Genomic DNA, 16,681 nt, shown 5'->3' on the forward strand with positions numbered 1-16,681 from the left:
GGAAATTAATTCCCATTGCACCCAAAGAACTTACAGAGTCTCCAAGTATAACACTGAACATTTCTATTTAATCATTGAACCATTGAGCACTAGCTGCCCTGATTGAGGGTGCAAAGACCTTACTACTCTCCATACAGGAAACTGTCTAAAGGAGAGATTTGAAAGAGAAATGACCTATAATACACTACCTTGATTAAATAGTTTCTGTGAGGAGCTAGGATAATATCAAAAGAAATTTTTTTAATCCTTAGGTCAGAATTTTGGCATGAACTTACTTTTCTTTCCACTCTATTCACAACTAGCTAAGAACTACATTAGATGAGTTATCTTTGCTTGGTTTTATCTCAAGCTTACCACAGCAGCTTGGTTTTTAAGTTTCAAGTGTTAATTTAATTGTATTCAACATAGTTTTAGAGTGATTTGAGGGTCTACTGTGCCTGATATTATCTAAGTCTCCTTGTATACACTATGTAATTTAATGTCATTTTTACCACATAATTATACTCTACATTATGTTTATTATTCCCATTTAGCAAAGTAAAGAAACCTAAGCGACTTAATGACTGAACAGAAAGCTATTCCTTTTTAATTTAGGTTTGTTTTATTTGTTTAATGTTAATCCATGTTGTGTTTCAGTGTGATACAGATTCTGTATCTGTGACTCCAGTCAGATATCCAGCAGTACAAATTAGCTTCAAGTTACACATATTGAACAAAAGACAGATGTCGGGGGAGCAAGGAGGGGAGGGGCGGGGCCCAGGGGGAGAGGGAAAGAAAAGAAACCAAGAATTGAACATGCATCCAGGCTTTTCCTTCAACGCTAACCTGCATCAGAGGGAGAGTAAAAGTAGGCAAGAATGAACAGCCGTGGATTGTTGAACTGTTACCAGCACTGTGCTTTTCAGCAACATTTCAGCAGAGGTTGAAATACTTACAGCAAAACCATTACAATTAACTCCCCAAACAACCTTTTACCACCTCAAGTTGACATCCAATTAATTTTAAACACTGGTATAAAATTCAATTAAACAATTAGAAAAAGGGGAAATGATACCACATACACCTCTATAGTGTGATTAACCTTTCTCTTAGATGCTTGCATCACGTAAAATTCTAATGGCTTTTGAATGAATGTAATTTCCATTCTAATGGTGATCTTGCCACATCTGGCAGGAGACAATACAGTAATGCTGAAAAAGCCTCTATGCAGTCCTGTTAGTGTTCTTAACCTAAAAGCTGGGACTAGAAAAATCCACAGAAATTCACTCTTGCCTTTAAGAACTTTTGAAAACTGTGTAAAAAAAAAAAAGAAAACCAACAGGACGGGAACCTAAATTCTGAGACCAAATGTAAAAGTCAGATTTGGTGTTTCTCAGTGACAATGAGGGAATTTCCAAGAGGGGTGGGATGGGAAGGTCTAGGGTGGTCAGAGATAGTTTCTCTTGTTGACTTTTATGTCTCCCAGATTTTCATCTTCCACATCCTGCAGTGCTTCCTTATTCTGAAGTCCAGTGTCAGATTATCACGTAATAACTGCATGATAAGTGTAGAGTTTTTGTAGCTTTCTTCACTCAGCATGTCCAGTTCTGCCGTTGCATCATCAAAAGCTGCTTTTGCCAACCTGCAGGCACAGTCAGGGGAATTAAGAATTTCATAGTAGAATACAGAAAAATTGAGAGCAAGACCTAAGCAAATGGGATGTTTTGATGGACATTCTGTCATTGCAGTATCGCCGCTGCTGCTAAGTCACCTCAGTCATGTCTGACTCTGTGTGACCCCATAGATGGCAGCCCAGCAGGCTCCCCTGTCCCTGGGATTCTCCAGACAAGAGTACTGGAGTGGGTTGCCATTTCCTTCTCCAATGCATGAAAGTGAAAGTGAAGTTGCTCAGTCGTGTCCAACCCTCAGCGACCCCATGGACTGCAGCCTTCCCATCCGTGGGATTTTCCAGGCAAGAATACTGGAGTGGGGTGCCATCACCTTCTCCAATATCACTAGCAGCTTTATAAGCCACTAGGCTGTTCTCTGCAGCCTCCTTCCTGTCATTTCCTGTGGCAAATTCAGCCTAACACCTGTGGTAGTCCCCTTTCATTTTATAATAGAAAACCCTGGACTCACCAGTGTTAGCTGCTCGAATGATGTGTCCAGTACATCCAAACTGCCACAACAGATTAGCTCAGTCTCAACCATTTGTTAATATTCCTGAATCATTTTTAGTTTGTCTTCTCCTCCCTTGTTTTCTTCTTTCTTCCTTTTTAAAATTGTGTACACTTTGTTTTTTTTTTTATTTTTTTTTATTAAATTTTAAAATCTTTAATTCTTACATGTGTTCCCAAACATGAAACCCCCTCCCACCTCCCTCCCCATAACATCTCTGTGGGTGATCCCCATGCACCAGCCCCAAGCATGCTGTATCCTGCGTCAGACATAGACTGGCGATTCAATTCTTACATGATAGTATACATTATAGAATGCCATTCTCCCAAATCATCCAGCCCTCTCCCTCTCTCTCTGAGTCCAAAAGTCCGTTATACACAGCTGTGTCTTTTTTCCTGTCTTGCATGTGTACACTTTGAAATTTTCATTTATAAACAATTATTCACTTATCTCAGATCCCACTCCAGTACTCTTGCCTGGGGAATCCCATGGACGGAGGAGCCTGGTAGCTTCAGTTCATGGGGTCGCTAAGAGTCGGACACGACTGAGCAACTTCACTTTCAATTTTCACTTTTCACTTTCATGCATTGGAGAAGGAAATGGCAACCCACTCCAGTGTTCTTGCTTGGAGAATCCCAGGAATGGGGGAGCCTGGTGGGCTGCCATCTATGGAGTCGCACAGAGTCGGACACAACTGAAGTGACTTAGCAGTAGTAGCAGCATTCACTTATCTATCTGTCCAAATATTCAACAGCTATTTGCAGTCACTATTCAACAGTCAAGCTGACTATTATGGAAAATTTTTTAGGTGCTAGAGAACAGTGAAGAATAAATCACATCTCCAATGAGCTAAAATCAAAGTATGAGCATAATTCTGTTGCAGCACTGAAGACATAAAAACAAACTCTGGATAGAGAGAGGAAGAGAATCTACAGTGTCGTTCTGTAATCTGAGTGGAAATTAAAGGATGGATGGAAGTTTTCCAGCCATAGAACTTTAGAATAATGTATGAGCAAGAGAAAATCACTTCAGCAAGGAAACCAGCATGTGAAAAAACCTGAAATTATATCTGAGCTGGATAATTTCCATTTGTCAATTCAGATCTACTCACTGTCTATTCCACTCTTTTTTCTGACCCTGCCTACCAGGCTGACTACTTCTATAGACTCACTATATCAATAGCGATTCTTGTTCTCTGGCCTTTTCTTGGCTTTACATAATGTAGACCCCTGGAGGGCATGGCAGGAAGAAGATAACTTCTGAGATATATGTACCACTCTTGCCTTTCAGTTTTGCTACAAATTGGCTAAGTCTCCAGCTGTACACATACTTCTTACCAAGTACTTCTTCCTAAGGCTTCATCTCTTCACTTCAGATTAGAGGGTCCTGAATTTACATACTAAAACAGTGTCTATGCTGGCCAGAAGCAAAGTGGAAAATAGTAAAATCTGTATTATTTCAGGTAAATAATATTTAATATAAGCAAGCAAACATTTGAAGGCTGCAGTGTCTTTATACCCAAAATTTTAATATAAAGATCCAGAAACAGAGCTTATTAAAAAGGCTAATGAAAGGAAGAATTATACCATATACCAAGAACAATTACAAAATGGAAAAGCTTGCTTACTGAGAGTAAGCAGTTATGTCAAAGAATTCTGTTTTGCAAAAGACATCTTTCTGATGAAAAAGACCCCTTGAATCATATCAGAAAAAGAAGTAAATGATAAAGGAAAGTGATCTAGTATTGCAGTGAAAAGGAAAACTAATAAAAGATGGCATTAAATGTGAGCTTCTGATGGATATAGGGACTTCCCTAGTGGTCCAATGATTCAGACTTTGCCTTCCAACACAGAGGGTTCAATCCCTGGTCAGGAAGCTAAGTTCCCACATGCCTTGCAGCCAAAAAAACCCAAAGCATAAAACAGAAGCAATATTGTAACAAATTCAATAAATACTTTAAAAATTATCCACATCAGAAAAATATCTTTTTTAAAAAGTGACTTTAAAACTTTCTTAGGTGATAGGCTAAGCAGAAGAGTGAAGAATCCAATCATAGCTATTTTTGGGAAAACAAGTCATACTAAGGAGGCTCTAATATATCTGAGAATCTGTTTGGTGAGGGAAGAATGGTAGTGAGCTCAAACAAACACCTAGAAAAGTCGAATGTGATCATATCAAAGATATATATTTATTTAAAGGAATCATAAAGTACTGACAATCATTTGAGTAAAATTATATCCTGGATTTGATCATTTTTCTTCAATGTCCAAAGGGTCTTTATTTGCAGACCCTAAGGATCCATTTTCTTCATGTTACTGTTGAACGAATTATTATTCCTAGAGAGAGTTGCAGAATAGGAAATATCGATGCCACAGTGAATTTCTAATCACCAATTTCAATCACCAATTTCTTCAGCAGTACCTGGCACTTCCACCTATTTCTTTGGCCAACTGGCTCTCCCTTTCTGCCATATTTCAACATTTCTTTGTCTTCCTCAGTCATTAATGTAATTTAGTCTCCAGTGGTGATACTCTGTCCCAAGCAGCAATCATCTCTCACCCAAACAAAATCAGTAATGAGGTAACTTACTTCCCCGCTTCCATTCTTTCCCTCTTTCAATTCATTCTCCAGGCTAAAATCTGATTACTCTCCCTTCCTGATTGAATCACTTCAATTACTTTCAAGAGGACAAAATTCCATGACCTACACTGCAACTTCATCTCAAATCACTTTCCCCCTTCACTTTCAGCATTTCAGTTACTTTAGCCTTCAGGTCCTCAAGTGCACATGGTTCTCCCACCCTTACCTATCAAATTGTAACAAACCAGAACAAACTGGGTGACTTAACAGAAATTTATTTCTCACATTTCTGGAAGCTAGAAGTCTTAAATCAATGGGTTGGCAAGGGTCATGCTCCTCTGAAGCCTATGAGGAAATTCTGCCTGCCCTTCCTAGCTTCTGGTGGATTGCTGGGGTCTTTGGCATTCCTTGGCTTGTAGACACATCACTCAATCCTCGATCTTCATGTGGCATTCTTTCTGTGTTTCTGTTTCCAGAATTCTCCTTTATGCCTTATATTGAATTAGGGCCCATCCTGATGACCTTATTTTAATTTGATTACCTATATAAAACTATTTCCTCACAAGGTCACCTCCTATGATACTGGGTATTAGGACTTGAATGTATCTTTTATTCAGATCAGTTCAGTTCAGTCACTCAGTCGTGTCCGACTCTTTGCGACCCCATGAGTCACAGCACGCCAGGCCTCCCTGTCCATCACCAACTCCCGGAGTTCACTCAGACTCACATCCATCATGTCCGTGATGCCATCCAGCCATCTCATCCTCTGTCGTCCCCTTCTCCTCCTGCCCCCAATCCCTCCCAGCATCAAAGTCTTTTCCAGTGAGTCAACTCTTCACATGAGGTGGCCAAAGTACTGGAGTTTCAGCTTTAGCATCATTCCTTCCAAAGAAATCCCAGGGCTGATCTCCTTCAGAATGGATTGGTTGGATCTCCTTGCAGTCCAAGGGACTCTCAAGAGTCTTCTCCAACACCACAGTTCAAAAGCATCAGTTCTTCAGCACTCAGCCTTCTTCACAGTCCAACTCTCACATCCATCCATACGTGACCACAGGAAAAACCATAGACTTGACTAGACGGACCTTAGTTGGCAAAGTAATGTCTCTGCTTTTGAATATACTATCTAGGTTGGTCATAACTTTTCTTCCAAGGAGTAAGCGTCTTTTAATTTCATGGCTGCAGTCACCATCTGCAGTGATTTTGGAGCCCAAAAATATAAAGTCTGACACTGTTTCCACTGTTTCCCCATCTATTTCCCATGAAGTGATGGGACCGGATGCCATGATCTTCATTTTCTGAACATTGAGCTTTAAGCCAACTTTTTCACTCTCCACTTTCATTAGGGGGACATAATTCGACCGATAATATCACTGCAGATGGTGACTGCAGCCATGAAATTACAAGATGCTTACTCCTTGGAAGGAAAGTTATGACCAACCTAGACAGCATATTAAAAAGCAGAGACATTACTTTGCCAACAAAGGTCCATCTAGTCAAGGCTATGATTTTTCCAGTAGTCATGTATGAATGTGAGAGTTGAAAAAGAAAAGAAAGAAAGCTGAGCACTGAAGAATTGATGCTTTTGAACTGTGGTGTTGGAGAAGACTCTTGAGAGTCCCTTAGACTTCAAGGAGATCCAACCAGTCCATCCTAAAGGACATCAGTCCTGAGTGTTCATTGGAAGGACTGATGTTGAAGCTGAAACTCCAATACTTTGGCCACCTGATCAGAAGAGCTAACTCATTGGAAAAGACCCTGATGCTGGGAGGTATTGGGGGCAGGAGGAGAAGGGGATGACAGAGGATAAGATGGTTGGATTCCATCACCAGCTCAATGTACATGAGTTTGGGTAAACTCCAGGAGTTGGTGATGGACAGGGAGGCCTGGCGTGCTGTGGTCCATAGGGTCACAAAGAGTAGGACATGACTGAGCAATTGAACTGAACTGAACTGAAAACCCCACCATTTGCACAGGAATTTTCCATGTGTTGTTTGTTCTCTCAGAAATCTTTTTTACAACCTTCACCCTTCTGCTACCTTGCCTAGTCACCTTTTCAGGTTTCAACCCAGAACTCTTTTCTTAGGGAGAACTGATTGATCATCTAAATGTTTTTTCTGCTAAATGCACTAAAACAGCCATAAACATTGCCTTTGTAACACTTAATATATTTGTAATTTTAAACTTATTAATGAGATTATTTGATTAGTATCTACCTACTTCACTCAACTGTGAGTTCTGCAAAGGTCATTTTTTCTCACTGTTGTATTACTACAGTGTCTGGAATGTTACAGCAGGCGTCCAATAAATATTTGGTTGAATGAATGAATAATAGATCAAACCAAAAATGACAAAAATGTCAGCTTGAAGTTTCAAAATTTCTACTTTCACTTAAATGTTGGTGAGAACATAAATTGATTGCTTGCTTCCATACAGTTTAAGTGAAACAGTATTCTACCTGTAGGAAATAATTCCTCTAACACTAAACTAATAGATTGTTTTAAAAAAGATCACTGAAAACTTTGCAGTTTATTTTGAATTGTCCATGCTGAAGTGGCTGTACAGGACTTTAAACCTACTCATGTCACTCAACTTCTTATTTTAGTCTCAAAATAGCAACTGTCTAAACATTCAAACTGGATTCATAAATTTCCAGTACAAGCAAAAAAAGCAAAGATTATGATAGGATTGAGGGATATTCAGTTCAGTAAAACATTTATTGATAAGTTGTGTGTCTGACTCTGTAAACACCATAATGCAAAACTTCAGTATAATGAGAGAAATGGCATGGTGAGCTACAGTCCACAGCAGGGGGAACAAAAATAACCAACCAAAATTATTGCCTTTATATATTTGACATTTGTCTCTAATGTTACACATAAATGTGTGAATTTACAGACAAAATGTGACTTCTGATTCTTTGGAAGACAGATACCTTATATATTTCTCTTTCTCTTCCATAATTCCTCATATGAATAGTTATATTCCAAGCTATAATCTGTACCTATATAGACTTCAAGGATTGGCAGAACTGGCTTAGAATTTGAATTCTTACCATCTTGGACATTTTTAAACAATGTACTTAAACTTTAAGCCTCAAGTCTTCTTTTCTGTAAAATAGAGATAGTATTATTTGATTAATTAATTTTTACCAACATAAGCATGAGAGGTGAATTTTAAACAGTTTTCAAATTCAAACGTATGCATTTTATTTTCTTTTTTAGGCAGTGTATTTGCTTAAACCAAGGTACTGTTTTACTGTTACTTTTGTCATATCTAACATTCACTTTTGCCTAGTAGCTGTCATTGGAGAAGGAAATGGCAACCCACTCCAGTATTCCTGCCTGGAGAATCCCATGGAGTGAGGAGCCTGGCAGGCTACAGTCCATAGGGTCCTAAAGAGTCAGACACATTAGCTGTCATATATAATAAATTAAGAATATTTTCTTTAAGTAAATTACAACTAAAGCTAATATTATCAATAGTGTATAAGTACCAATATATCACTGAAGATCTAGTTCTACCTAATAGTTGCAAAAGCAAATAGCAATAAGCAAATTAATGAATTACTCATGTTGAAATACTTATTCATAAAAGTAAATGTTTTTGGTTTAAGTAATATTCATTCTTTGATAAAACTGTTACCTTTGAAAAACACAAAATGGTAAACAGTAAAAGTAGTATGATTAAATAATATGCTTTATTGAGAGAAATGCCAAGATACAATTAATTTAGCATACATTATTTTCTACTGTGACTATTGGCCATAAGTTGGCAATGAGCCATATTATCCAATTTAAAACTAGAATTTGATTCTCCCAGACATAGTGTTACTATTTTACCAAGTGAATAAAGCTTGACTTTTGTTACCATATTCAAACAGTTTCTAATTTCCCAAAACGTTGCACTCTAAAAATAATATGTGCTTAAGGTCCATCTAGTCAAGGCTGTGGTTTTTCCAGTAGTCATGTATGGATGTGAGAGTTGGACTGTGAAGAAGGCTGAGCGCCGAAGAATTGATGCTTTTGAACTGTTTTTGAACTGTGGTGTTGGAGAAGAATCTTGAGTCCCTTGGATTCCAAGGAGATCCAACCAGTCCATTCTGAAGGAGATCAGCCCTGGGATTTCTTTGGAAGCAATGATGCTAAAGCTGAAACTCCAGTACTTTGGCCACCTCATGCGAAGAGTTGACTCATTGGAAAAACTCTGATGCTGGGAGGGATTGGGGGCAGGAGGAGAAGGGGACGACAGAGGATGAGATGGCTGGATGGCATCACGGACTCGATGGATGTGAGTCTGAGTGAAGTCCGGGAGTTGGTGATGGACAGGGAGGCCTGGCGTGCTGCGATTCATGGGGTCGCGAAGAGTCGGACACAACTGAGTGAATGAACTGAACTGAACTGAACTGATGTTTCTTAGAGCCTTAAATATAAGTTCCTATAGCAATTATGTTATATATAGTTACGTAGACACTATGTAGATTTGTATGATATAGTATGAACTGTTTTGGAGGTAACAACATAACCTTAGTCAAACTTGGTTTATTCGTCCTTATCTAAATCCTGAACCATGTCTCTGGATGCTTTTCAATGGATATGTTGACAATATCTTTCCTAGGGATTCCTCATCTTTGTCAATCATGTGGACATTATCTATATTAGTTCTCTAGAATTTTCTTTTTATAAAGTTAAACATACACAAGAAAAATGGAGGTCTTAGGGTACAGAACTCATATTTTTTAAGCACTTAATGCATACATTTCTGATTCCGTTCGGCAGAGTTCTGATAATGTGCTAGGCACAGCACCAAATAATTGATACCTTTCACTTGTATTATTTCTGTTGATCTTGACTTCACCACTAAGAGGGGGTGTTCTTATTTCTATTTAAAAAAAAAATAAAGTTGAAGTTCAAAAAGTTAAATAAGTGACAGGATAGGATTTGAACCTTGATCTGCCTGATTGATAAGACTATCCCATAATTACTCTATGCTGTCTCTATGCAAGCGAAATTTTTATTTATTTATTTACTAGAAAAGAGATAACCATGGCCCTTGAAAGTCCTCTGAAACTCACTTTAAACTCTGCTAACAAGAGACCCAACAAAATGATTTTGTTTGTTTTTATACAGGTATATGGCCATCATTGACCCCTTGAAGCCCAGACTGTCTGCCACCGCAACCAAGATTGTCATTGGAGGCATTTGGATTCTAGCATTTCTACTTGCATTCCCTCAGTGTCTTTATTCCAAAACCAAAGTCATGCCGGGCCGTACTCTTTGCTACGTGCAATGGCCAGAAGGCCCCAAGCAACATTTCACGTAAGTTAATTATCTATTATAATCTTCAACTAAATGCATTGAGCACTTAAGGAACTATAGGTTGGGAGCAACAGTTAAGCAGATAAGGCATAGACAGTTCCTTTAAGGGCTCAAACATTACTTCGGAAAAAAGACACATAAAAATACTATACTATCTGTATATAGTACAGTATGATATGATCAGTTGGTTTGTATAAGTTACAGTGATTTCTAATTGGAAAAATGTGATGAAAATATAGGGTAGCTCTGGAGAGTTTCCAGAGAAGATGATAAGATAACTGCAGATGAAAGCGCAAAGGAAAAGTAGGTTGTTCTGTATTAAGGAATGAGTGAGAAGGGTGGAACTGAAACCCAAGGTGTGGATTGCTCTTGTAAGAAGCCTGGCTGAAAGGAAAGCGAGTCTTGGTATGTTCCTGGTTGTGTTCCTTTCTTTGTTTTAGCATTAAACACTTAGGTCAGAAAGGAGATAGGAATGCTACATGTTAGACTTTGGTATTTCATATTTTGGACACACCTTAAAAAAAGCAAATTAGCAAAACAACTGTTTCCATTTTGTTTTTTATTCTAACCATTTAAATTTTATTTCAAATAAAATTCTTATTTAGTGATCTGTTTTTTTCCTTTAAAAACTAACAAATAATGCAAATACAATGATCATCTTAAAGCAGATATTTTATCAAACTCTGCTCTACTCAGAGTCCAGATTTTTAAAGAAAAAGATTGAGGAGTGTTTATTAAAGGAAAAGCAGGCAGCAGTTATTAAACTGAGGACTGCATTCTTTCCATTATGTAATGCTAACATATCTTATTTGTATGATAGCAAAACAAAATTATTCATATTAATAAAATTAAATTATTTGTTGACTGAATCAATTCACCACTGACTTTAACACTTAATAAGCTATCAGAAAGACAGCTTTACCAAAAAACACAGATATTGAGATTAGTATACCAAAATTTTTTTAAAGCCTTCCTAAGACAGTGGAAGTCACTCAAAAGTTTATACAAATTCTAATTTGGCTATTATATTATTGGCTCCTGTCTTAGTCCACCATAGTAATATTTTTATAATTTTTATTTAAAGCTATGAAATCCCAAAATTTAGTTTGATAATTTATAGTATAATGACTTTGACATGACTAATACCTCCATATGTTATTTACCAAATTTAATGATATAATCAAAATGTGCCAAGACTTTGATAAAACTCTAATATGACTCAGAACATCTAGCTACATTTTTTTCCTTTAGAGGAAGAATGATTTATTTCAAATATGACTGATGTTGCAAGATGTATGTAATAGATTTACACAGAAGAAAATGTATCAGTTGATCAGTTTACTCTGTGCCATCTCTTTTCCTCTGATTATCTGTTTAATTAGGTTAGCCTAGTGATTACCAAGCAAAGGAAAATACTCATTTTGAAGCCTCTAGGCAAGGGGAAATGTGCAGTTTCAACGAGCTCTGTATGAATGCTATAGTTTTCATATGTGAAGTAAAAACTGACAAATTTAAACTGGTAGTATGTCGATGATTGTAGATGACAATAGCTGGGACTTCCCTTGGTGGCTCAGTGGTAAAGAATCCACCTCCAATGTGGGACATGCAGAAGCCATGAGTTCAACCCCTGGGTCGGGAAGATCCCTGGAGGAGGGCATGACAACCCACTCCAGTATTCTTGCCTGGAGAATCACATGGACAGAGAAGCCTGGTGGGCTACAATCCACGGGGTTGCAAAGAGTTGGACACAACTGAAGCGACTGAGCACAGCACACAGTACAGGTGACAGTAGCTAGGTGTTTTGGTGAAATTGTGAAATGAGGACTTAGAAGAGAAAATGTGGGCTAGTCATTGGCATTTTCAATTATGACTTAAAATGGGATGAATTCAAAGTCTCATTATTTCACTCCAGCATGCTCTTCAGCATGTACTTTTCTTCTTTCTTGCAGTTACCATATTATTGTTATTATCCTGGTGTACTGCTTCCCATTGCTTGTCATGGGCATCACATACACCATCGTTGGAATCACCCTCTGGGGAGGAGAGATCCCAGGGGACACCTGTGACAAGTATCATGAGCAGCTAAAGGCTAAAAGAAAGGTACTGTTCCGTATAACTTTCCAGCATTTGCATAAATTGTGGTGCATCAGAGAAGGGAAAAAAAATCTAGTTATGGCATTTTAATATATAATTTGATGCTTTACTCCTACTTTTATTTTTCCCCCTTCTTTCTTTTTTTTAAATTTTGCTTTTTTTATCTTCTATAAGCCACTAGTCATGTACAATAGCAGTTTATGATAAGAGTAGTCATTTCCTTACAGAAAAACTATTACCTTTTGCAGAATATTCTTAATTATACCACTAGAAACTTCTGAAATTTCACTGTAGGAGTCACAGTTGGTTGTATTTCTGCAGCTCTAGTTATCTTAGTCTTTTATTAAACAAAATGCCTCTGATGTACTATATAATCTTTCAGAAGTTCTATTTATCCCAGGAAAGGCATCTCTCTTAGTCTGTGCTATAAATCTATAATATCCATTTATGTATCTCATTCTTCTTCTCTTCCCTACACCTCCCCACATTCCACCCCTATCCTTTATCTGGCTTCTACACAGCCATCTGATTAACAGATGAAGTTACATTAATGCTGTTGTACAGCTTACTGGGTGACATGATAAAAATTATTTCTGAACAATTCACATTAAGCAAGAAAACCTATAAGAATTATCATAGTGACATTTTAATAGGATTATTTTTCATTGTTTCCTTTTCTGACTACTACTATGTGACTCAGTGAGTGAGATTTTTTTATAGTAAATTTGCATAGTTAAAAGGAATCTTAGAATCTCTATTCGATCTTTCTCTCACCAACTGATGACTACCTAGTGCAAATCACAGAGGTTTTTCCAAGGATAAGTGAGACACACCGATTATGTCAATTATTATTATTCCATTTATGATTCATTTATTTATGTGGGACTATTACTTACCGACACTCACTGAACAACAATCAATCAGGTTTTTAAAACCTAGTATAGAAAGTAGATTCTATTTTAACATTAATAGGTTTTTTCTCTGTTGACAGACAAGACTTTATGTTTGGTTAGCATTTGATTGTTAGGTTGAGTATTTGAAAGCAAATATTTTTTCACATCAATTTAGTTATTTCAGCCTATAGTATATATAATTTCATTTTATTTCTCTTTGGGGAAAAGAAAACTAAAAAATGAAGTACACAATCCCACTGCTGAGCATATATATCAGAGAAAACTATAATTCAAAAAAAAAACATGTACCCTAGTGTTCCCTCCAATGCTATTTACAATAGCCAAGACACGGAGAGAACTTAATTTTCCATTTACAGACAAATGGATAAAGAGAATGTGGTACATATGTATAATGGAATACTACTAAGTCACAAAGAGAAAGTAACAATGCCATCTGCAGTAATATGGATGGACCTAGAAATGATGATACTAAGTGAAGTAAGTCAGAGAAAGAATTCAAATACCATAGGACATCGTTTATGGGTAGAATCCAAAATATGAATGAACTTATCTAAGGAGGGCATGGCAACCCACTCCAGTATTCCTGCCTGGAGAATCTTATGGACAGAGGAGCCTGGTGGGCTACAGTCCACAGGGCTGCATAGAGTCGGACATGACTGAAGTGACTTAGAATGCACGCAACCACACACAAAACAGAAATGGACTCACAGACGTAGAGAACAGATTGTGGTTCCCAAGGAAAAGTGCGGGAGGGAGAGAGGATTGCCTGGAAGTTTGGGGTTAGTAGATGCAAACAACTCCATTTAGAATGGATAAACAACAAGATCCTACTGTATAGCACAGGGAACTATATTCAATAGCCTGTGATAAAACCTAATGGAAAAGAATGTATATATATATGACTGAATCACTTTGTTGTACAACAGAAATTAACAAAACTTGTAAATCAACTATACTTCAATAAAATTTAAAAATAAAGTGCACAAACAACCAAACTATGTCTTTACCACATTAAAAAAAAAAATAAAAGAATCGTAGAGCTAGCAGAACTTCAGTAACATAATCATCTTAAGTGAACAGTTTCTCCTTCTCTCCTTCTCCTTTTGATCCTCACTTTCTAACATCTTGATCATGCTGCAAGATACTCTTTGCAGGGGGCGTATTTTCTAAACAGCTATGTTTTAGGCATAATCACATTAAATAACTGATGTGATAGTCTACATTGCTGTTGTTGTTCAGTTGCTAAGTCCTGTCTGACTCTTTTCAACCCCAGGGACTGTAGCCCACCAGGCTCCTCTGTCCATGGGATTTCCCAGACAAGAATACTGGAGTTGTCTGCCATTTTCTTCTCCAAGGGATCTTTCTGACCCAGGGATCAAACCCATGGCTCCTGCATCTCCTGCATTGGCAGGAGAATTCTTTACCACTGAGCCACCAGGGAAGTCCCATATTCTACGTACTATATTTCAGAATCACTTGTCTTTGTACTTCCTGCTTACTTTCTTGTCTTTTATTTCTTTCCTACTAGTTTAAGCATTTTTAAAACACTTTTCCCCTATTCAATTCTACACAACTTAAAATAAGTTCAGTAATTATAGATAATAGCTCCTTTTCCTTAATATTGACGTAATATTTTTCTAGGAAAAGATAAAAATTTATTCTGAGTGTTTCTTTTTATTTTTGAGTTGAATCCCAGAAGGAACAAAAGAAAGAAGGAATATTTTTGCATTTGCCCCTCTATAGCAGATGAGAATATGGCATACATATTTCATTTTTACTGCATTACTCTGCAATTTCAAAGTATAAATATCAATTCAAACTGAGAGACTGATTCTTTTAGAATATTTCAAAAATTAAGACATATGAAAGTTCTACTCCATATTTCTATTTCTCAGGTTGTGATCTTGGCTGAAATAATATAAAATGACATCTATGACAAGGGCTTCTCATAATAAATCACCTTGTCCTTAGATTTCTTTCACAGTCACTTACTAATATGACCATTATTAGTATTATGAAAGTAACACTCATTTTGCCACAAAATTTAAAGTTTCAAAATAAAAATAGCTCTTCTCTTAATTTTTTTTATTTAAAATTTAGTTAGTTCAGTTGCTCAGTTGTGTCCAACTCTTTGCGACCCCATGAATCGCAGCACACCAGGCCTCCTTGTCCATCACCAACTATATTGTCTAATGGTAACCCACTCCAGTATTCTTGCCTGGAAAATCTCATGGACGGAGAAGCCTGGTAGGCTACAGTCCACGGGGTCGCAAAGAGTCAGACACAACTGAGCGACTTCACTTCACTTACTTAGTATAGTTTGGAATACTCTTATTTCTAGTAATTATGCTCTTTTCTTATATCAGTATGACTGTTTAGGTAAAAGATATGAATTTTACCCTGGATGGGCCATTTAATCGTATGTTGTCTCCTAGAGATTACATCTTTGATACTACAGATTGGACTTGAGAAATAAGAGAGTGTTGGTTACAAGAGAGCAAATTCATCATGACTGCTTGGAAAAAACAACTCTATAAACAACTCTGAGTCAATGTACTATTAATAAAAACAAAACAGCAGTTACTGATTGAGCTCCCCAGACACGTGAATAAGAATTAAAAAAAAGTTTAAGAAATTTTAGTCAGAATACTGAAAAGATCTTTGCAACTACTAGGAAACATTGCTGCCATTTCTCTTTTTCTTAAGGTCTTCAGGAACTGTATTCAGTTTTGAGTCCTGTAGATTAAATTCTATGAACAGTGAGTGGAAATAAATTCCATGTCTAAGCTATATATAACCTAATATGTCTAAAAGTTAAACTAACGTGAAGCTGTCAGGAAAATGAGGATTAACCACCCCCACTCAACCATAACATTTGTCCTGCTTCACAATATGCATACTTTGAAAATAATACCAGTGACACTTCAAAAATTTCCTGGCACATAGAACTGTTCTCAGTAAATGGTACCTGTTACTTAAGGCACTTTGTATATATGTGCACTTTATTATATAGGCACTTTACTTTGAATATATAAAGCACTTTGTTATGAAGATAAGAAAGCATCATGTGGTGGAAAAGTAAAGAGGTATAAAACTGGTCATTTATCTATTTAAGCATAATATTGACCTACATTTTAACATGAGTCACAGTTTATAAATAACTTTCACATAAATATTATTTAATTCTCGCATTATCTATGTGAATTTTTCTTGTTTTACAGAAAAATGAAATTGAGCCCCGAATTCACAAAATTATAAGTGGCAGAAATTGGACTTGAATCCTAAACAAAATTTTTAGAGTTGAGTTCTTTCAGAGAGCTATCTCAAAGGAATAGATTTCAGAATGATACTTTATGTCTGAGTATTACTTATATTACATGAAGTGCATTCTCATACATAGACTGTACTAATCTCACAGTAGTCCCAAGAGGTAGGCCTAAGTAAGTAAATAAGTTCAGTCACTCAGTCATGTCTGACTATTTGTGACTCCATGGACTGCAGCACACCAGGCTTCCCTGTCCATCACCAACTCCTGGAGCTTGCTCAAACTTATGTCCATTAAGTCAGTGATGCCATTCAACCATCTCATCCTCTGTCACCCCTTTCTCTTCCCGCCTTCTT

The 16,681-nt window shown here is 37.0% G+C and overlaps 1 protein-coding gene and 1 pseudogene across 1 annotated transcript in view; one reads left to right on the plus strand and one right to left on the minus strand.

The window, feature by feature from the left end:
- TACR3 (tachykinin receptor 3) overlaps positions 1-16,681 on the plus strand; it is a 69,933-nt gene that overhangs the window by 19,085 nt on the left and 34,167 nt on the right. The window contains exons 2-3 of the mRNA XM_068975316.1: positions 9,864-10,052; positions 12,002-12,152. Coding sequence (XP_068831417.1) covers positions 9,864-10,052; positions 12,002-12,152 — 340 coding nt within the window. The remainder of the gene's footprint in view (positions 1-9,863; positions 10,053-12,001; positions 12,153-16,681) is intronic.
- On the minus strand, positions 1,453-4,628 carry LOC138082205 (14-3-3 protein epsilon pseudogene; annotated as a pseudogene).

The sequence above is a fragment of the Capricornis sumatraensis genome, chromosome 7 (genome assembly GCF_032405125.1).
Source record: "Capricornis sumatraensis isolate serow.1 chromosome 7, serow.2, whole genome shotgun sequence".
NCBI classification, from domain to species: Eukaryota; Metazoa; Chordata; class Mammalia; order Artiodactyla; family Bovidae; genus Capricornis; species Capricornis sumatraensis.